This window comes from Lacerta agilis, chromosome 6, assembly GCF_009819535.1.
Source record: "Lacerta agilis isolate rLacAgi1 chromosome 6, rLacAgi1.pri, whole genome shotgun sequence".
Lineage (NCBI taxonomy): Eukaryota > Metazoa > Chordata > Lepidosauria > Squamata > Lacertidae > Lacerta > Lacerta agilis.
The window spans coordinates 38,762,965-38,786,290 of NC_046317.1; the positions used below are offsets into that span (position 1 = coordinate 38,762,965).

A 23,326-nucleotide genomic window follows, 5' to 3' on the forward strand; every position below is an offset into this window, starting at 1 on the left:
AAGAAGAGGATGCTGGACTAGCTAGATCTTTGGCCTCTTACATCAGGACACTTCTTAAGTTTTTTTTAATGCACCACTTGTGGTCCAGATTCCAGCTCTATTTTTCTATGGTCCTCCAGCAATTTGTTGATAAATCTCAAGAGGACAACCATTCCTCCTAAAAAGAAGTGTGTCACTATAGGGAGGGCTTGGAAAGACCTCAAACCGGTATTGCTCCAAGGACTTCCACCATCCTAGTCTTACCTCATCAGCCATGGTACCACAAATGTCCTGTTGCCCAAATGGGGCTTTTGAACGCATACTCCACAAGCAACATGCCTACGTAGGGGGCCACAAGTGATAAAAGCACACTCACAAAGATTTTACTTAGACATGGGCTACAAAATGCAGTTGTGTTGGTCTGCGTGAAGATAGCAGAGGCTTTCGGCGGAGCCTCTAACAAGAAAAGTTTAACTTTTATATTACTAACATAAAATGGTGTGGGTGGGTGAAAACCTAAAGGAAGATATTCTGGATTCTGTATGTTTTATTCCTGAACTGTTTCTTCTGCCGGTCTTCCTTCTCCCTCTCTCTCTTCCAGTTCCCCAAAGCCATAAATCACATCCCTGCCCCCACCTCAGCTTCCCTCTACAGTCTTTTAACCCCAACAAAGATGCAGGCTGCCTAAATGAAGAACAGTCTCTCTTTAACTCGGCTTGAATATTTGCAAGCGTTTTAGGGAATCAGGTAAAGATTTCAGCCTCTCCAGACAGCGTCTGGAACACCTCCTTTGCAAGACTTCATTTAAATGCAATCTGCGCTCAGCGTTTCCCACTGCCACTGAGGTGTGGAAGTCTCGCAGAAAGCAAAAAAAAAAAAACAAAAAAAACAGTCCAAGTAAATGCTTACCCCAAAAAGGGGAGTAGAAAGACTAACAGATGACACAGACAAGTTTTAAAATAAAATAAAATCCAACTCATCTACATTGGGGTGGGGGGTGAGAATGTGACAATTTGGAAAATGCTAAGCCTATGACATAGTGTGCATCATTGGACTCAGATTTATATAGAACATCATTCTGTGCAGCATTAGCAGAAATGCAGGTAACTGAGGTCCCTACATAAGGCTTAATCTGAATAATACACCCCCCCCCAAATGGGACTCAATTTCATAATTAGTTTCTAGTGCCAGGACAGAATCTGTGAACATGTGGTGTGCCTCTGAGCATGTTCAGAGTGTGTTCCCCTCACAAAAACAGCAAACAAATGCAATTAGGGTTAAGGAACAGGCATTCCAAGACAATGGCATGGCATTCTAATTTGCCTGAACCCTGGACTCTCTTAGAAATTCATCCCTGCTTTTAATACAAACAGTGGAATGACAGCCTGCCCTAATATGTCTGAATTAATGCCAACTGGTGCTCTTCCCCCTTAACCTACAGTTCTCCAGATTTGACCACCACGTGTTTTAAGTAGATGCCCTGTTAGGAATAGGCAAGAGTGTATAAATTCTAGTACTACTATTCAGTGGTTCTTATTCCAAACAAACAACAAAACCAATAAAGAGCAAGAACAGATGGGACAGAACTGGAATGCTCAGCTACTGCTTCTGGGTTCTGATTACTTAAACATTTAGATACTGATCATGGTAAAAACAACAACAACAAGGAACTGCATTAAGGTTGTTGTAAGAAATTGCTTAAGAGCAGGTATGCAACTAACTGAAAGAGGTCCAAGGGATGGAAAAATAAAACTGTTGATACTGTAAATGGGGCGCCACTCCACTCTCTGTCTTGACCCATGTGGTCCTTCTGCTCTTTTCCTCTCTCTGCTGCCATATAGCAAGGTGGTGGTGCAGGGTCCCCCACTTGCCTTGTGTTCCCTGCACCCTCCCAGGCAATTGTGTGGAATGGGCCAGAGAAGCAGGGCTAGTGGGCAAGGAAATTGGAATCCCACAGAGGGAAGCTCCCCTCAAAGCCCTCCAAAACCTGGAGTCAGCACTGCTGTATGCGTGGTGTGGAAAAATGATAGGGGAAATCCCCCCCCCATTATAATAATACTAGAACTCAAAGGAACTTGCAATCAAACAGGCAGTGGCAGGTGATTCAAGACAGAAAGGCAAGAGGCATGCAACACCAGATGATTCAGGATAGATGGAGAAAAGGATATAATTTCTGCACACAGGGCATAGTTCATGTATGGAAGTCAAAGTAAGAAGATGACTACTATAATGGATGCCCTCAGAGATGTCATGGAGGAGAAATCCATGTCTTCAAGTTTTGATGGTCATGTGGAAACGCCAGGGTCAGAGGCAGGATGCCAGGGAATACCAATTGCCTGAGAGCAGAAGAAGGCTGTTGCTGTAGAGTGTTGCTGGGTTAGGTGGACTCTTGACCAGATCCATCAGGCTTCTTCTCATGGCAGGATGTGGGAGGAAAGCAGCAGCTCCAAGTGCACTGCCAGGAATCTAGGCTAACATAACCAGAAATACACCCCTGCTCAGTATTTGACTAATCTTCCTCAGGGCTTCGGCATCATTTCAAACCCTAGTCCCCAGGCTTAAATGTATGCTATGCCAGTAACCAACCCAGTGAGTGGGAAATACTAAACATTCATCCAAAGTTGCACATGATGCACTCCCTCATTAAGGTCCAAACACAGGGCCTGTTAGTATGTTTGGCCACGAATTTCATCCAATCTTAGTCGTGAAGGTCCTAATACCTTTCCTTACTTTTGCTTTCTCATCCTCTGCTATCTCACTGCCTTGTCACTGGCTGATTTGCCCAAATGTTGCAGAGAAGCTACAAAATCCATCTTCTTTTTGAGAACTGTAACAGTCAATACAGGTTTTTCTAGGTATGTCACTCAAATCACACAAAGGAGAGAACTGCATCCTACTATTTCCTCCGCAATTGGAACTTCTGGGGACTGACTGACTGTGTGGTAGAAACCTACTGGTATACTGCTATCTGACTAATGCCATAAAAAGCAATGGTTCCCAACCTTTTGGGTATGGTAACTCACAATCCAAATTTACTTGGGATGGTGACCCATTTATTATCAGATGAATTTTGGACCTTAGGAACAGATAGCTGGACTGAACAAAGTGGGAAAGAAAGTTATATATTGTTAGAAAGTTAAGTAGTACATTTTTGTCTTCATAGTTTAGATTCTGTGTAATCTTCCCCTATGTGCCTGTAGCATTTATTTATTCACCATATCACACAGGTCTTGTAGTAGGATTTTAATATCATTTAGATAGCTAGCGGGTTCAGCAGGCCACATTTTAACTGCAGCAGCCTTCCCCAACAACCCTTTGGATGTAGTTGAACTCCAAATCCCATAAGCCAGCAAGGCCCATGATCAGGGATGATGGGAGTTGGAGTCCAACAACATTTGGGTGGGGAAGACTGAATTATGGCAACAGCCAATGAGTTGTTGTTGTTGTTCAGTCGTTCAGTCGTGTCCGACTCTTCGTGACCCCATGGACCAGAGCACGCCAGGCACCCCTATCCTTCACTGCCTCTCGCAGTTTGGCCAAACTCATGTTAGTAGCTTCGAGAACACTGTCCAACCATCTCATCCTCTGTCGTCCCCTTCTCCTTGTGCCCTCCATCTTTCCCAACATCAGGGTCTTTTCTAGGGAGTCTTCTCTTCTCACGAGGTAGCCAAAGTACTGGAGCCTCAACTTCAGGATTTGTCCTTCTAGTGAGCTCTCAGGGCTGATTTCTTTAAGAATGGATAGGTTTGATCTTCTTGCAGTCCATGGGACTCTCAAGAGTCTCCTCCAGCACCATAATTCAAAAGCATCAATTCTTCGGCGATCAGCCTTCTTTATGGTCCAGCTCTCACTTCCGTACATCACTACTGGGAAAACCAATGAGTACCTGAGGCTATTGGCTCTCACACAATCACATTCTCTGCATCAATTATCTTGGAATTAACTACCAAGTCCGCTGCTCACAACTGGCAACATGCACTTCATCCACTCAAAGGACTTGGAAGAGTTTGGTGGTGGAGACTCAGATTTGAAAAGCACAGACCACCTGTCCACTTCAAGGCAAGAAACACCATCTCTATCCAGATGCCCAGAGATGGCATCCATACTAACAAAGCAGGTTTGAGATATATTGCAAGAGCCTCAGAGCAGCACAGTAGTGATTGTGAAACTAAACGGCAAGTGGAGGCGATTCTGGTCTCGAGGCCACCAAATGCACTGCCTGAATGGCTGAGGTTTGATCTTGTATCCATTTCCAAAACTTCTAGTCGCTGCACCAGATGGATACTTGCCTATGGTTCACTGGTTTCCAAGAGCCCCGCTCTGTATCATCTGAATTTGCTCAGGAATATGTTGCTTTAAATAGCAAATCTCGCTGCCTTTACTAGCACATGCATCATGGGACTGAAGCCTCAGCCGCAACACTTGGAACTGTGTAGCCATGGAAGAAGTATACAGTTATGGGTCAGTAAGTACAGCCTCCCAGAGCTCTGATTTGCAAAGACTGCTCTAGTTTGACATAATAATTCCAGCTCCTTATTCAAAGCTGCCAGCCCCTCGCTGCTTCTCTCTTGGGCACACTTCCCGCTCTAGGATCTATGCAGAGCATTAGCTTTTGCTGTGAGGTAAGCAGCATTGTGTGATAAGCACAAACTCCACAGCCCTGGAGGCCAGTGGTGGGCAGTGGGGAGGGGAAAGGGCCCCCCAAAACAGCACAGTTCAAAACTGCACGGTTCAGACAGAAGTTCAGCTCTCTTTTTGCAAAAGGGTGTGCTTCAAATATTCAAGTTAAAATACATATAGCCCAATCTCCTTTAGCACTCCCACCGTACTTTTAAAGCTGAATTCACAAACAGTGAAAGCTACATGGAAGACCTTTACAACTATCACAATCAGTAGCCCAATAGTCTCAAGATGTTTGTTGTAAAGCGTGTTACTTCGCATGCTTCCTTTGAAAATAATGAGATTTATTATTATTATTGCTACCACAATTTTATTAGTTAGGAAACTGCAAAGGGAAAGTTAGAATTTGCTCGTGTTCTTGTCCAAGCCAGAATGTCAAGACAATTTGCTAGAGGCAACACTCCTCTCTGGTGAGCCATGCTGCCGCTATGTATCTGTGTCTTTAAGTGCAGCTTTTGTTTTTTCCCCCCACAGATTGCTACCACAGGAGGCCTGATCTGGATTGACTTCCTAGCAAGCAGTAAAGGAATAAAGGTTCCTTACCTTCCCATGCTGGGGAGGTCCCAACCAGGACTGGGACCCTTCTAAGCAATTTAAGTGAAATGGTGGCTTTTTTTTTTTTAAAGACAGAGATATGTAACTAACATATTGTTGAACTTGATTCTAAATAGTTCATAAATACAGCTCCTACTATCATCCAGGGCCAAACTATGCATCATCATCAACAACAACAACAACAACAACAACAACAACAACAACAACATCATCATCATCGTCACTATCGTAACAATAACTTACAGATTCACCTTATACCCAAAGGTCTCAAGGTGACTTGCACAATAAACAAGCAAATATTGAAAACATACAACAACTAAAACTATCCATACGCACCCATAAAGTTATCACAAGTGGTCACCATAAAACAGCAATGAGAGCTATTGGTCCCTCACTCAACATACAAGAGCTTGAGGACATAGAAAAATGACATCACACTGGAGTTAGGTGTACCTTCCAGGTGGAGATTGTTCCAGAGATGGGAAACCACTGTAGAAAAGGCAGTGTGGTGTAGTGGTTAAGAGCAGTGGACTCGTAATCTGGTGAACCAGGTTCGCTTCCCCGCTCGTCCACATGCAGCTGCTGGGTGACCTTGGGCTAGTCACACTTCTCTGAAGTCTCTCAGCCTCACTCACCTCACAGAGTGTTTGTTGTGCGGGAGGAAGGGAAAGGAGATTGTTAGCCGCTTTCAGACTGCTTAGGGTAGTGATAAAGTGGGATATCAAATCCAAACTCCTCCTCCTCCTCCTCTTCTTCTTCATCAATGGGAGCAGTAACAACTGTTCAATCATATGTCTTCTGTATTAATGTAAATATTCCATCTTATTTTTAGATCACAGGGGAGCTGAACTGTCCCAGCCACTTCTCCATGCTCTGTCATCCTAAGCCAGCTCCTATATTAGAAGCTGGTCAGAATAGGAGAAAAGTGCCTGGGATGATATTATTATTATTATTATTCACTTCTTCACAAGTGACTCAAAGTGACTTACAATGTAAAAACAAACATTAAAACCAAGTATAAGAAGAAAAAACCTAAAATGTTCACACACACACACACACACAGGCAGGCAGATTCAACTCAACTCTTTTTGGTTGGATATTAGTGGGGAGTTGAAAGACTTCAGTTTAGAGAAAAGGTGAGTGAGAGGTGACATGAGAGAAGTTTGTAACATCATGCACATAGCATGAAGAAAGTGGATAGATAAAAGTTTTTCTGCCTATCTTATAACGCTAGAACTCGTGGACATCCAATGAAGCTGAATGTTGGAAGATTCAGGAGAGATAAAAGAAAGTTACTTCTTCCTGCAGTGCATAGTTAAGCCTTGGATCTCCCTCTCACAGGAAGCAGAGATGGCCACCAACCTGGACTGCTTTTGAAAGAGGACTGGACAAATTCATGCAGGAGAGAGCTATTGATGGGTACTAGTCACAATGGCAGCTATGCTTCTGAATACCAGTTGCTTGAAATCACAGGAGGCGAGAAAACGTCTGTGCTCTAATCCTGCTTGCAGGTTTCCCACAGGCATCTGGTCACTGTGAGAGCAGGATGCTGGACTAGATGGGCCAATGGCCTGATCCTGCAGGCTCTTAATATTGCCTTAACGCACCCCACTAAAAAGATGAGCAGAATAAGAGGCTACAAACATACTTAGGTACCCTCTAGATTAAGATCCAAAGGCTTAGGTGAATGAATATGTTTCTGCCGAGTGCCTTAAAACAGAATAATAATGGCACTGGGCTTACGTCCTTGGTAATAGCATTTGATTAATGGGGAGCCACCAATGAGAAGGCTTTTTCTTGTGCCACCACCCTCACATCTCCCTCAGAGGGAGGCACAGAAAGAGGGGCTGGCTCATGTACCGGTAGGTAGTAGTTGCCCTTGAGGTACTGGGATCCTAAACCACAGGAAGATTTTTAAGTCAAAACCAGCACTTTGAATTGAGCCCAGAAACCAATTGGCAGCCCGTGCAGTTGTGCCAAGATTGGTGTTATAGGTTGCCCAGGTCGGCAATCTGGAAACTGCATCTGGGGCAGAATTCAGCTGCCAATCAGTCTCCAAAGGCAACCCCACATGTTACACATTGCAGTAACCTAAACTAGAATATGGGAAGGTTAATACTTCTGAGGGATGGGGAAACTCACCTATTAATATCAAAATTCGAGATTCTTCATTCACATTTTCCAAGTAAGTCAGGACACATTAACAAATTCCATTTCTTTTTCCCCAGTGTTTCCCATCAAATGTGGACAGAATTTAAACACACACACCTACAATCCACATACCAATCCACCTTCCTGTCCTTTTCAGACTTTGCATTTTGCAAGGAGCTCCCTTCTCCTCCCCCTTCATATTTTTTTTTAAGTCACAGAATTCCACAGTTCAGCTCTTTTCTCCAGCCTACTGCCAGAGCCAGTTATCACACAATATCCAATCCATCAGGAAAGACTGGATACTCCTTTTTCTGCCAGAAAATTATCAGATGGAGACACAGAGAGTTTACCTGATAGGATAATCAGGAGACTGCTTAGTACCATGACCCACCTATGCCTTGGGGTGAATCCAACTTGGATTCCTCCCCCCACCCCCATCACATCCAATCTGGAATTTCTTCCTCTGTCTCTCTTGCTGTTGTGCAGCAAAAGAGAGAACCAGCTCCAGGAGTGTCAAAATTATACTTCTCCATGCTTTCCCAAGAAAACTCAAGGCTTGTAGTGAAAACGAATCACACACAGCTTGTGGAAAGTTGCATATATTATAATATTTAATACAAAATGTAAGTCATTTGATGGGTTTGTGCAAAAAATGGACTACTACATGTGAAAAGAAGTAGGGCAGGTCCCACCAAGAAGTCAAATTGTCAGCCCAAGGCATTGAAGAGAGTGCTGTCTACACAAGTAGCACTTTACAGTCGTACCTTGGAAGCCAAACAGAATCTGTTCCAGATGTCCGTTCAACTTCCAAAACATTCAGAAACCAAGGGGCAGCTTACGATTGGCTGCAGGAAACTCCTGCAGCCAATAGGAAGCCACGGAAGCCGTGCCGGACGTTCGGCTTCCAAAGAACGTTCACAAACCAGAACTTCTGGGTTTGCAGCGTTCGGGAGCCAAAATGTACAAGTGCCAAGGCGTTTGGCTTCCAAGGTTTGGCTGTAGTCGTTTCCAGGCTAAAACTGGATCCAAAGACAAAGGGTGGCATCTCACTAAGTTGTACTCAGAGTAGACTCATTGAAACCAATGGACTTAAAATTAGTCATAATAACTTATTAAGTAATTGACTAGTCTACTCTGAGTATGGTTTAGTCAGATACCACCAAAAATAGATGTTCCACAAGCATTCAGAAGATGAAAACATACCAGTCGCTGCCCTGCAAGCCATCATATGGTGATATCCGGTTACATTTTGTGCCTTACCAGAATGCTGATTTTCTGAACTCTCAGTAATTTTGCACCTCCTGCGCCCCAGAACCACCCATGCTTCCTGCTGGAGTTTTTCTTTTGTGGCATTTTGCTCATACTGTTTCCCAACTTATCACCTGTAGACAAAATAAAAATAAAAAGAGGAAGAAAGAACAAGGGAAAGGGTTTAGCACCATTTGGACGTTTGTAATTCATGGCTCAATTATCCTGGGTATTAGTCCTGCTTTTGCATCTGCCTGCTATAACAGCAGCACCTCAACCCCAGTCTGGCTAGTTATTTTGCCAGGGTTATAAGGCAAAGCATGTTGCAGTTGCTAAGCAACTACCCATCACTTCCTGCCATTGGAGAAAACTACAGCTTTGGGGCATGTAAACAGGGGGGTGTTGAAGCTAGAAGGCTGCCTCCTGTACTGAAGAAGCAAAGCCCATTTTCTCCTGTCCATGCACATCTGGTCAGCCTTCTCTGCTGACAGGTGGTGCCAAACAGGGTACATAAATGGCATACAGGCTTCCTGGGGCCATCTTGCACAATATGGCATCTGCTGGAACAATTGCACACCTGAATGCATGCAGATGCCTGGTGCCATTTCCCCTGCTGCTTCAAGACCCGGGTCTGGGTGTGGCATATTTTGCTCCTTAGCCTCGCCCCCAATTCACCACTTGAGGTCAAAGCCTTCAGCTCAGCTCACAATATGGCCATCCTTGCATCACAGAACCAGATTACAAAGAAGATGCAGAACTGTCTCCTTACCAGAGTGAAGGCTCTTGTTTGTGTGACCTCTTGACAAACACAGGCTTCTGGGATTTAACCCAGAATGGCTTAAACTTTATATATATATATATAAAGAGGCAGAATCCTAAATATACAGGCTCATGGTTTGCCATGGGCAGAATGAAAAGTTACAGCTGCTGCTATTAGCCAAGAGAGCCATTTGATTAGGCTCCAAACCTGCACTCACCACAGGCAACCCCTTTCTTACTGTGCAGGTTTTGAGAGAAGCATAAGAAAAACTGATATGAAAGTCATGAGTCTGTATTTGGTCACAGTCTTTAGATGAGAGGAGAGTTGCAAATGAAGCTCTGTATTATTATTATTATTATTATTATTATTATTATTATTATTATTATATTTATTCATATACCAGCTTTTCAGACTGGAACTCGAGGCAGCTTGTACAAATTAAAACAACACTGATAAAATACAAAAAGCTAAAATCATATAGAATACAATAGTTAATTAAATAAAGTTAATTAATAGAGTAATTAAACTCTAATAGAATCAAAACCCTATAGAAACAAATCTATTAAAATGCAGATAGTAAAAACAGTGCAGCACTATTAAAAAAAACTATTTAAAAACAGTCAGTTCCCACAAAGGCCTGTTGGAGGAAAACACAATGGCTGACTCCCCCATTCCTGAAAAGAACAAAAACCAGTTGTTACCCAGGTTTGTCTCCAAGCTTAGAAGAAACACAGTTCCTCTGGCAGATTGCAACAGAAATAAATAAAACTAGGCAGCCTTTCAGGTGTGTGTGCTGGGTAAAAAAGCAATAGAAGACGAAGAACCTCTGCATCTTAAAGCTGCAGGACCATGGCTTCATCATCAGCCTGCTTTTCTCTCTCTGCTCCCCACCACTATGTAGCCTGAAGAAGCATTCTGGAGAACTCTAAAGCTTGCATACTTATTTTGTGACATTCTTCATACTGCTCTGTGGAATATTCTTTGGAATATATTTTTTAAATGTCTCTTGGTTCCATTTATCAAAAGGACAGGAAGCCTCGTTTCAAATACTCTTCATTTTAATTTGTCTGCAGCTCTTCATTTGGGTGGGGCATATAGACAACACAGATAAAATAACAGAACTAGGAACTGCGCTTTCCAAAACAGTTTCATTTTCTTAATTGATGGAATTAACAATGCCACTCAGTGCTGAAACTTGGAAGACAGGAAGTGTGTTTGTAGGTAGGAAAAGGGACCCTGAATACAAGGGGATATGTGATAAAAGCTTAGACCGCCATCACTATTGCTTTGCTCACTACTCCTGCACTATAGTAGCAAATAATGTTTACAAAAAAAAAAAAAAACCACCCTGCAAATAGAGGCAGGCACAGAGCACGCAAACTGCAGTGCTTTGGACCTTATTAAAAAGATCCTCTTCCCCAGCCTTGGTGGAGTCACCAATACCCACTTAACCCTCCATTGATGGAATCTGGACATCCTAACAAGGGTCTGTTTCAAAGAAACGGAGCCAATCATGTTTACACACCTATAAACTACACAAAGCAAACAGTCTAAAGCAAAGCCCCAGTTCACAGGGGCTAATCACAGAGCAGACCTGTGTTATTAAAAGACTACCTTCGTAGCTTTGGACAGCACTGCTGCTGACCACCCCATAATGATTCCAGTCTACCGTCCAAATACAAGAGGAAAAGTCTTGTTCCAATTTTATCCTTCTCGCTCAACCATTTCTAAATTATAGCAAAGTGGAATGAGAACGTACTGACTCGTCTACATCCCAGTCTGCCACAGACAGAACAATCTTGTGTGGCGTTGGTTCACAGGGCTTTTCCTTGAAAGCTGTGGCAAAAATTATAAGCAAATCTTGTTTTTTAATATAAATAAATAAATAAATAAATAAGAAGGAATGGGTTTGAACTACAGATGTATAGATTTAGGACTTGGCTTGGGATGGGGAATGCGGAAAGGATGTTGATAGGACAGATCAGTACAGGAACAGAAAAGTGTGTAGGGAAACATTGAATATTTGCTGTATGAGACCACAGTCATGTACCAAAGTTGGGGTCCATCTCTTTTGTGGTTTTAGGACCAGCGTGCATCATATCATACATATGAGGCAGAGCCTTTTCATCTTTACATTCCTGTAAGGGGCCATTCCTTGGCGGTAATGCATCTGCTTTACATGCAAAAGATGCCAGGATCAATACCCAGCATCTTCAGGAAGAACTAGGAATGTCCCCCATCTGAAGTCCAGGAGAGCTGCTGGCTATCAGGGTAGACACTACTGAACTAGATAGACCAGCGACAGATTCCTTTGCACAACTTAAATAAGAGATTACGATCCTGGTCAAACATGGGCTTCCTCTGGATTTGTTGGTGCATCTTCCTTCTATTCCTTAGTCACTTTGGTTGGCATTTTGCTGCTACTGAACACCACAATTTCCTCTCACACAAATTTCATTGAGAACATGGCCCGTCTGAGAAAGGGAAGACAAAGGAGGGAGTTTTCCCCATATCTGGAGCCCCTCCAGACATCCTTTTCATTGCTCATTCCCAGTGATTTCTGCTCACTATACTACCATGGCCATCACACATGATCTCACTTTCAAAACTATTTGAACCTGCAAAAAGTTTTGGGGGCAGTCATATTGCTCCATTTCCAAGTTAGTGCCTATTCTATAAGTCCCTGCCATAATTCCACAATTTCCCCTACCATAAATGTTCTGTTTGAGGTGGGGGTTAGGCAGGGCCGTCTTACCCATAGGCGCTAGGGGTGCGGGGCACCCAGGCACTGTGCTCTCAGGGGCGCCAGGCCAAGAGTCGAGTCTGGGGAAGAGCCCGCCCGTCGGTCGGAGCACCACGACGGGCTCTTCTGCTGCAAGTTCGGGGGGCAACCGAGCCAGCAAGATGCTGAGGCAGCCGGCCGGCTCCGCCCTCCTGTGCACCTGGGACTGGGCAACCTGGGGGGGGGGAACACGCTGGATGGATCTTTGCACCCCGGCGCCACATATGCTTAATACAGCCCTGGGGTTAGTCCAACTTTTGTGGTGCTACAACCCCTCTGGACAGCAATAATGCAGTAGAATTGCGGAAGCATCATAGAACAAGTAATAAAGCAGAATAAATCCACTACTGAAAACAATTAAAAAATTGTCCAGTAGCACCTTAGAGACCAACTAAGTTTGTTCTGGGTATAAGCTTTTATGTGCATGCACACTTCTTCAGATTCTTTTAAATCCACTGCTATTATTGTGTCAATCACACACCAGTCTGATCTTATCCAGGCAAATAATAGACAATAGCACCACTTAAAAAGGCAATGGTCAACTGGTGCAGGGCTGCAGGCCACATATTCCAGCTGCTCTTTCTCTCACTCCCCACTTTCCTCCCCGGCATTTACCACTATCCAAGCCAGCCACCTCAGGTTCATGACATGGGGAAGTACAGACAGCTAACTTAGTACATGTGCAATTCTCAAGGGAAATACAGCACACAATAAGGCCTCTGATCTTTACTGCATATTATAATCTGTGGGTGGGGAGTGGGGGTTGGGACCCAGTTAATTTGCATTAATATAGACAACCAAGCACCCATGTGGTAAAATCCCTACCATGTGGTAACTGAACCACCCTGAAATCTACATATGGGTATGTTGTTGTTGTTGTTGTTCAGTCATTCAGTTGTGTCCGACCCTTCGTGACCCCATAGACCAGAGCACGCCAAGCACCCCTATCCTCCACTGCCTCCCGCAGTTTGGCCAAACTCATGCCAGTCGCTTCGAGAACACTGTCCAACCATCTCATCCTCTGTCGTCCCCTTCTCCTTGTGCCCTCCATCTTTCCCAACATCAGGGTCTTTTCCAGGGAGTCTTCTCTTCTCATAAGGTGGCCAAAGTACTGAAGACTCAACTTCAGGATCTGCCACATATGGGTATAGGGTGGTATAAATAATAATAATAATAATAATAATAATAATAATAATAATAATAATAATATAATGGGATAATCCATATTTATCTATGGCTTCCAGTCAGGCAGATGGAAGCATTCTTTCCAGGTGTGCTCTTGAGTCATGTCCTTGGGAAGTGGGGCTGCCATATGTCTGGACTTTCCCGGACATTACTGGGATTTCAAAGGCGGGATTTCAAAGGGGAATTTCCAAAAGGGGGTGCTTTGTCCTGGATCTTAGGCAAGACAATCGTAAAATCAAGTTTTTGTAAAAACAAGCTCAACAACTTTGAGGTTTGTATTAAAAAAAGCTCAACAATTTTGGAGCCATCCTAAAAAAACAACAAAACCAGGGTTCCTGGTTTTTACTTTTTGAAATATGGCAACCCTATTGGGAAGGTGTTTCCGTTTTTACCTTTATGAATGGCTGGTGTTCAGGGTAGCTAAATTCTCCTTTGGGAGGAGAGAGTGATGCTGTCATATGGTGCCTTTGTAATAAGATTCTAAAACATGCACAGGTTTAGCAGCCATTATGCAGCCACAGAAGCAAGTGCACAGGTGAGTGAAACTAGTCTCAAAAGCAGCCTGAGCACCACAAACTCTCACTACCTACCTGTAACTATAAATATCTTATTTGCTTCCCTGGATCAGACAAAATACGGTTTGAGGCTCCATCCTGCTCAGATGTCAGACTCTTGCTTCAATAAGCTTGGACCTTTGTCCCTGTATAACGAAGGATTTAGGTTCTCCCCAGATTTTCATGGCCAAGGCCAACTTATGAACAGTTCAGGCTTGTCTGCTTGACAGCTCTCCCATTCTCTTCTATAAGAGCAGGACAAAACCCTAAAATTCAGGAACACAGAGCAGGTAATATGAGCTGCACTCTCTATGCAGATCCCCCAATTGCCCCTGGCTGCAGCGTCTGTGGGCAGAGATCAATGCATAGTGAACACAGACAATACAACATATGCCAGAAACAGATCCTTTAAAACACTCGGGGAATTGCAGATGAACCATTAGTTACAACTTTCAAGCATCTTCTAGCAAGCATTAGAAATACTAAGGAGAGATACACACACTGTACATTCAAACCACTGTTATACCATGTTGGCAGTCATGGCTTCCCACAAAGAACCCTGAGAACTTTAGTTTGTTAAGGATATTTACTGAGGGTTCTCCTAACAACTCTCGGTGCCCTGAAACTGCAGTTCCTGGCATTATTTGTAGGAAGCCATGGCTGTTGAAGTGGTAGTGCTTTAAATGTAAGGTGTGGATGTGACCTTTTGAATGTTCCTCATTCAGGCTGTGTGCACATTACTGCCTTAAAACACAGCTAGGGCATTCTCTATTCTCAATTTGGAGAGCAGCTGGTTTGTGGGGAAACACAGTAAGTATTTAATAGGAAATGACAAGCTAGATATGGATTGTGGCTAATGCCATGTGCATGCTGCCTCCCAAACCAGTGGCGGGAGCATGTTGGATGCAGAGCAAATGGGAGTAGTATACACAGCAGCAAAATTCTAGTTAAAAACCTGGAAGGGTTGGATATGGGCTGTGCATTCCTGATTCTGTGTGTGCTTTTTAGACCACATGCAATTATTCTTCAAGAGCTCCTCCAGCTATGAGGTTGCTTTTAAATGCCATTTGTGCAAGTCTCCCCCTCCCCACCTTTTCCAGCGGCATCACTGAACAGCCCCGCATGTAAGATGTTATTGTTTGATACTCCACCAAGTGGGAGGAGGTTCCGCAAACAACTTCTCACACAGCCAATTTCCTTGTAAGGAGAATAGTGGGGAGTTACGATGATTTATATTTTTTTAAATCTCCTGTTTCATTTAAGCATTGATCACACAGAGGATGAAGCAGTCAGCCAGGCAGCACTAGATTTTGAAAGCACCATCAGTTACTTACTTAATTACACACACACACACACACACACACACACACAGCCTGCCCAAGCACTGGCCTACACCTGTGGACAGCCTCCCCTACCCGCCACCACAGCAGTTTCTCCTCACTGTGTGGCTGCTTGGGGGTGGCCGGGGCAGGCGCAGCACACATGAAAAGGAAAGCAGCCACATCAAATGCATTTATGGTTATTGGCTTTTCCACAAGATTGGCAAAGCGGCAACATATGCTAACAAGCCCAGCATCAGAAGCAAAAAAAGGCCTTATCTCTTGAGTAAACTCATTCTGCTCTGTTCCAAAGCAAGGCTCCTTGTGTTCTGCTCCTCCCCGTTATTCAAAAGACTTCAGTTAAAGCAGCAACACCCCAAGTTCCCTGCTGGGTTAGCTTCCTGTATACCAAATAAATCAAGTCTGATCTGACCACTGTGACAAAGAACTACTGTTTCAATTTTAAAATGGGGGGGGGGGGGAGGGTGCGCGTTGGAGAGAGAATAAACAGGCTAAGCGCCAATACATTTTCCAGGGAACCCTTAACAAACAAACAAAGACATGGACTCAGGAGCGTAGCTTTTCATACCGCTGCAACATGACTGTCGCTATAATGTCAGATTTAAACAGGGTACTGCAAATACAACACTGCATTCAGCAATGGTCTAGCAAAGTATTGCAGCAGAATTAAAACAGAAAAGGGGTGTGTCGTATGTGAATAACAGCAACTGTTTGAAGCGGTTGGGCATATGGACTGAAAGCTGCAAAACTCTTCCCATGTTGGGAGCCTAATAGTATCCATGGGGCGGGCGGGGGGGGTAGGGTACAAGTCTTAAAGCTGCTGTTAGCACCAATTCTTGCCCCACAGGTTTTTAGGAAACAATCACAATCTTACCTGTGAGTCAATGGTGCAACTTAGGTCAATTTCAGTTGTTTTTCCACCAGGGTTCAAAATGTCAATTAGTATGAGGGGAGGGGAGCTTTGGGTCAAATTAGATGCCACTGGGAAGCCAGGGATGATGTTTCTGTTGTGGAAGGTGGGAATGATTAAAAAAACACAATCCTCCTGTCAGACTGGAAATATCCCCTCCCTCACCCAGTTTAGGATATTCCACCATTCTTCAGCAGAGTTTCTTTTCTTTCATCAAAGTAAGCGGCTCAGATATATGTCAAACAAAGCTTCAATAATAATAAAGAAAATCGTAACACAATGACATACTATCTGAGAGAAACTAAAACAACATCATGAGCCAAGAATGACAGTTGGCCTCTCTAACTGAAGTTAACTGAACACCTGATGGGTGGGGCTAATTCCAGAACACAACACAAAAGCCCTGCCCACCAGATGCCAGACATTCTACTATTCAAATTAGGCTGCAGTGTTTTCGTAACAGTTTCATATGCAATGCCCATTCTGACATAGAAAGCCACAGTGGGCAAGGTGGTGGTGCACCCTAATTATTATTATTTTAAACCCATGAAATGTATTGCATAGGTCTGGGTAAACCAGGCCATGCCTTTCCAACCACTTTAACCCACCACACTCTATTGCTTCAAGCAGTTTCTCCCCCCTCCCCCTTCCTGGCATATATCACAGCTGGGGAGAAAATTACCTGAAGCGACTGCATTTAAAGCACAGGGCTTCCCCCTAAGAATCATGGGGAGTTTACTCCTCACAGAGCCACAATACCTAGCACTCTTAACAAACTACCATTCCCAAGATTATTTAGGGGCAGTCATGCACTTTAAATATATGGCATGTATTGCAGTCTAAGTGGGGGGCGGGGAAAGAAGCCTTTGATTTGCTTCCTTCAGCAATGCAATCCACTCCATGTTTTGAGGAAATCAGTTGCCAAAAATAGATGTAAGGGACTGGATGGAGCACAGCCTTGTTTCTCCTGGTTGCCTTGAGTTTGGTGCAGTGACTATGGCCATTGTAGGGAAGAAGCCCACCAGCTGCCCTGTATCTTAGCAGGGCAAGAAACTCAATTGTATCACCTGCAGTTTGAATTGGGATTACAGCTTTTTATCACTTTAGTTCACCAACACTTGCTTGACAATTGTTACTGTACCTATTGCTCTATGTAACAATCACCAATGAATTTCTTTTTGTCCATTTGATGATGTAGACCAACTCTGGTTCACAAAATGGCATTTCCCCAGCGACATGTGACTGGCTGATTAGATACTCTGTCTGGAAACTGTAGAAAAAGCTCCCTTTCCTTTAGAAGCTGCAGAAATGTGAGTTGAACCCCATAAAAATGGGGATTTTCCTCTTTGCTTTTCCCCCTTTGCAAAAAATCTGCCAAACTTTTAGCTGATCCTAAAAAACAACAACAGGGCTTTTCCCTTTGCAAAAAAAACTGCAAAACTTTTAGCTGATCCTCAAAAAAACAGGGCTTTTAGAGGAGGAAAACCAGAAAAACATTTTTTTCTTGTTTCCTCCTCTAAAAACGAGGTGCGCCCTATGGTCCATTGATCCCTATGGAGCGAAAAATACGATATGCGGAATGCATGAATAGTTGGAGGAAAAACAGTTGTGTTATTACTTCTTATTGGCAGTGCTCCTGAACATCCCTAGTAATAAATATAGCATGATCTGTGGGATAACCAGCCTCATATAACCAACATGCTTAAGACTAATTAATGCATGAAGGGGTTAATGTCATAGAGTAAGCTAGGCTTAGCTGGATCACGCCCCCTCATATTGGGCGGAAGGTAATCAAGCTATTGTTGTAATTCAGTCTACCAGAAAAGCTCAACACGTGAAGAGGTTTTGAGCTGGTTGCTGCAGCTCGGACTGCATGGCTCTTATAAGCCATTCTTGTGTTACTATATCCATAATTTAGGAACTTTCACTAACGTAACTAAACCAGGTTTTACTGCCTGTGCAATGTTTTCTGAATGTTATATGGAAAAAGCACATTAACTTGACCTTTGGAGAGTTTGAAATAAAACCATGTTTAACTTACCAAATGTGGTTTTTTTTTCTATGCTAGGGAAAGAGGGAAACTTTGGAAGGAACTTAGAAGCACATATTTAAAGGTCTAACATACTATATTTCCATGCTTTACTTTGCTGCATATTTTGTGATTTTATATCTCTCCTAGGGTTCTTTCACCAAAGAGTACTTGCCCAAATATGGATCTTGGCATCCAGGAAGTCTCCTTTTTTAAAATAGAACTATTTATTATTTGCCCACCAACAAATCCTAGGCACTCCCAAATTGCAATCAAGGCAGAAACCCATATATTGGATTTAGAACAAGTATCATTTATTGTTTAGTAGGGTTACCAAAGTTGTAAGGCAGAACTGCAGAGAGTTTTGATATATTTTACCCATTCTGGATTGCCAGATGTAAGTTTGTAAACTGCAAGTGGTATGGGGACTGTCTGAACCCATCAACTACCACTTGAATATAAAAGCAAGTCTGGAGTCTCCCAGTGAGAAAACTTTATTTCTTCATTTGAAAACGCCTATGCAGTACCCCCATTTTCAGTTGCATAGATCTGTTAGGGGTTGGGGTTCCATTTCATCCTTGTTCTCCATCCATTAAAGGATGCTTCACCTAGAGATGGAGAAAAACTGAGTATTAGCTAGTTGTTGTATTTTTAGAGATGGGAAACCATCCATTTTGTACTTCTTCTTCCCAGAAGGCTGGGTTGCAATTTGAAACCCAAGTACTTAAAAGGGCCTCAGCTGAATGTCTGCTAACTCCTCCTACCCTCTACTTTAAGACTTTCAGCAGAGGCAGACAAGGGTTGCATCACCAACACCACCCGCCCCCCCACCTCATTTGCATTTTTACATCTGGCCTGATGGTGAATTCTGGGGAACTCAAACTTTTTTGTAATGTTTTGGTTGGCCCAACTAAAGATAATGTGGATTTTATGTCACTCTTGGGGGAAAAGGTACTTGGGTTTAGAAACCATGATTCAACACACCTCAAATGAGCCAGTTCACAGCTAATTAACACACTGATTGACATCACTTGGTGCCTGTCCCATCATGTGATAGTTGCAACAAAATGTGTCAGCCACCTCCATTTAAAAATCTGTTAGAGGCAATAGGATATGAAAGCTCTGCCTGCAGCTTTTCATCTGTTATGAACATTTCACACATGCAAGGCATCACGATGCTGCAACCTCTGGTGAACGTTCACATGTGATGTAGACCTCAGGTTGCAAACAAATGGAGTCCTAAAGCACAGAGAAAAAGGATCTATAATAATTTCTGTTCTAATCTTCCACTTTCCTGTTGCTCAGTGCCATCGGATATTTTATCCTTCTACTAGACAGATTTCCAGGTTCCATAAACTTGTTAAAAAATAAATGATTGAGTAAAAGTTGTCGAGTAGAGGGAGGGAGGGAGGGAGAAGCTGTGTGTTTGTCATCCTCCTCCTATCCTACAAAATGAATTCATCTGACATTTTTTTCTGAACAGCTGTATGCAAGAGACATCTAGGGGGTAGAAAGGTTGTAGTTTGGCACAGTAATAACCATGCCTCTGTATTCCAGAGAAAACTGGTTTTGATTTGACTCTCAATTATGAGCCTTTAGAATTGCACTCCCATCACCCGCAGAGTATATTTTTGCCTGATCTTTTCCTAACCTCATAAAGTGCAGTTAAGGCAGGCTGTGCTACATAACTGTGCATATCCGTTTCAGCTGCATAATGAGAAACATACTGAAAGTCTATAGACCAAGACAAGGAAAGCCTAACTTCAGGCTTTACACTCTGAGTAATGTTTGCATTACCTGGTACTGAGGCATTTAACAGGCTGGATTATTATGAAGCCTAGCTGGAAAACTTCTGAAGTAGTTCTCTCTCATCACCTCCACCCTCTGATGGAAAACAAAAGCCAGCAAGGATTTGTTGGTTCCATGAAACCATACTTACATTAAGCCAAAATGTGTGTGTGAGAAAGAAGAAAACCCAGTTGTTAGGCAAAGGATTTTAGAAGCTAAAAAACAACATGGCTGCAATAGAACCTCATTCAATAAATTAAGGCCTATGGAGCAAAGTGATGGGTAGATTCTCTCTCCCATGATGCAGCTTGGTACAGTCCTCAGGCACCATTACAGTGGTACCTCGGGTTAAGTACTTAATTCGTTCTGGAGGTCCGTTCTTAACCTGAAGCACCACTTTAGCTAATGGAACCTCCTCCTGCTGCTGTGCCGCCAGAGCACAATTTCTGTTCTTAAGCGGAGTTCTTAACCTGAAGCGTACTTAACCTGAAGCGTACCTAACCCAAGGTACCACTGTATTGGTAGAGTTGAAGTTGGTTTGTCAAAGGATTTTGGCAGAAATTGTAAAATGCCTTTTCTCCTGACCTTGGTGGAAAAGGCACTGTAGGTACGAAGGCTAGAGACAGATTTAGGAGAGTACAACCACTTCAGCAGCACTGGGCGCGGAACCACAACTATGAGGTAGAATGGAAGGCAAGTGTAATTACCAAATAAGCAAAGCCGATCAGAGAACAGACAACCCTGCAAATAAACACACTTCTAATCTGGGTAACTGTGTGGTGGTGGCGGTGGTGGTGGCGGGGGGGGGGGGACGACGACAAGTTGTCACCAACAGGGGATGGAGGAAACCTTCATTCAAGCAATTTATTTATTTGTTTATTGCAAAATTCAAGGCTTCCCATCGCCTGCCATTAAACCATAGTTTTAAAAACACACATATTGGTTGCAAAAGAGAAAACAAAAAGAAAACTCACAAGCATCATTAAATTAGTTTATTTAAAATATTTGCTCAGCGCTCTTCATCAAAAGATTTTATAGCAATATACAAAAGTGTGAATAGAGGCTAACTTCCGTCAGGTGAGAGGCTTATAGTCTTCTATGCACTCTCTACATGCAGATGACCATCCAACCTCTACTTAAAAATCTCCAGTGAAGGAGAGTCACCACCTCCCTAGGGAGTCAGTTCCACTTGTTGTCACAAAGTTCTACCTGCCTGGTGTTTAGCTGGAATCTCCTTTTTTGTAACTTGAATCCATTGGTTGAAAGTCCTACCTTCCGGAGCAGGAGAAAACAAGCTTGCTCCATCTTCCATGTGAAAGTCCTTTAGATATTGGAAGGTGGCCAACATATATCCTCTCAGTCTCCTCTTCTCCAGCCTAAGCATACCCAACTCCCTCAACCATTCCTCATAATACTTGTCCCCCTGACACTTGATCATTTGGGTCACCCTCCTTCTCAAATTGTGGTGCCCAGAACTGGACACAGGACTCCAGGTGTGGCCTGACCAAGGCAGTTTAGAGTAGTACTCTTACTTCGGGACACTGAATCATATGGCAGACCGAACCTTTCAAAGCTGCACTGATTCTAACCAGTTATTTCAAAACCCACTGATTTATTTTTTTCTGGTTTCTTGGTGCCCGGCATTGCCTGGGAATTCTTTCTGCTAGTCAGTGTATAATTGGCAATAATATCAACACAAGCAATGCCAATGCAACTTGGAATGTGGGTGTTTTACAGTGACAGTCCCTCCACATGAACACTGCCTAGTCTCCAAGACTTGTACTATTTGAAAGAATATTGGCACATCCTACCCATAGAGGATTACAGAACACTTTACATGCCATGTTTGAACAGAGAGCAGGGCTTTAGAATGCTGGATAAGCAAGATCATGCACAGGCTGAACAGGACGGCCAAGGTACAAAGAGAGAGAGAGAGAGAGAGCGCAAGATTTAAGACTGCAATCCATATTCTCACCCACCTACATGCAAGTCCCACTGAGACATTAATTTGGGTGTTATGAGCTACATACATTTGCATGGGAAGCTGACCTAATACAAAAGTTTTGCAATCTTTTTCAAAATAAAGAAAATGTGTCACGATATTTATAATTTTTTAAATTTATATTTATAAAAATTTAAAGGGAAAACAAAGGGGTCGTTCAAGATTTTTGGGAGAGTTCCCAAGAAAGAAATACACACTAAACAAATCACTTGTGTCACTTTTGCAAGCTTCAACGCAAACACTAGAAAGACACAAGAATGGGTGAAGATTGGGGTGGCAAACCCCCAGCTCATAGGCTGGATGTGGCTCCCAAATTACTTCAGCTGATCAGCCGGAAGGAGCTGAGAGTTGTGTAGAGTATGCTTTTTTAATATCACTTTTTGCTCTTTTGCTATTGTGGTTAAGGGATGGGAGCTTCTTGCTGTGGGTGCTTGTGGGCAACAATTTTATACTACTCAAGGTGAGTGCCTGGATGGTTTGGAAAATGGGGGTCAGTCCCACTGTGTCTCGTGGGCCCTACTCCCAGGTAAGTTTCTGTAGGATTTTATCTGAAGGCCAAGGCTACAGTCCTCCACACATTTACCTGAGAGTAAGTCCCACTGAACTCCATGGGACCAACATGAATAAAGATTCACAGGACTGCACCTTTTATGTTTACAAAATTGTGTGTGTGTTTGTTTTTATGGAAAGGCAGGGAAGGGAAAAACACTGTTCCTCCCTCCCTCCCTCTCTCTCTCTCTCTCTCACACACACACACACCTTTGCCAGATGACAATTTGGAAGACTTCAACCCTCTGTTTTTGGTTGCCACCAATCCACAACCTGCCTGCTGCTACCTTAGGATCCAAGCCATTCAGTTTCACCTAGCAATAGGGATTTGGTTCATGAATTTGAGAGGGTTGACAAAACACAGTGATACCACAGACTATGCATACAGTTGGTTAAAAAATAATCAGGAGGGAGAGCACTTCAAGATAATCAGCATTTGTCAAGTTTAGTAATATATTAGTAATCAGCCTTTGCAAACTAGGAACACGTGAGATTTGAGATATTTCTAGATCCCCAAAAGAGGAATTATGAGAGTTAAGATATATTCTTAGATAATTCTTGGATAATGGTTGCCTATCCCATGCTAGGGAAACTCTGAAGTTTGGAGAATATATCCCCTTTTGGCCACTTCATGCTGACAATGCCTAGGGCAGCTGACCAAAATGTAGGAAGGACTGAAAACGCACAACTGTACCAATACCTCACACTAGGCAAAAAAATAAATCTAGCCACATCAAAAAAATGAAACATTTTAGCATGACTTACAAGGGACTGGACAAATTCACGGAGGAATCCCATGTCTCTTGAAAGTGAT

At 43.1% G+C, this 23,326-nt stretch overlaps 1 protein-coding gene across 4 annotated transcripts in view; it reads right to left on the minus strand.

The window, feature by feature from the left end:
• The window catches only part of ACOT11 (acyl-CoA thioesterase 11), a 96,758-nt gene extending 79,923 nt beyond the window's left edge, over positions 1-16,835 (minus strand). For 2 of the 4 annotated variants that reach the window (XM_033152049.1, XM_033152048.1), the window contains exons 1-2: positions 9,191-9,233; positions 8,626-8,747 (exon numbers count right to left, since the gene is read on the minus strand). In XM_033152049.1, coding sequence (XP_033007940.1) covers positions 8,626-8,747; positions 9,191-9,218 — 150 coding nt within the window. In that variant the 5' untranslated portion in view covers positions 9,219-9,233. Of the gene's footprint in view, positions 1-8,625; positions 8,748-9,190; positions 9,234-10,074; positions 10,142-16,826 lie in introns of those variants that run through there. The other 2 variants (XM_033152051.1, XM_033152050.1) reach the window with 2 other exon arrangements.
• Between the last annotated feature and the right edge of the window lie 6,491 nt (positions 16,836-23,326).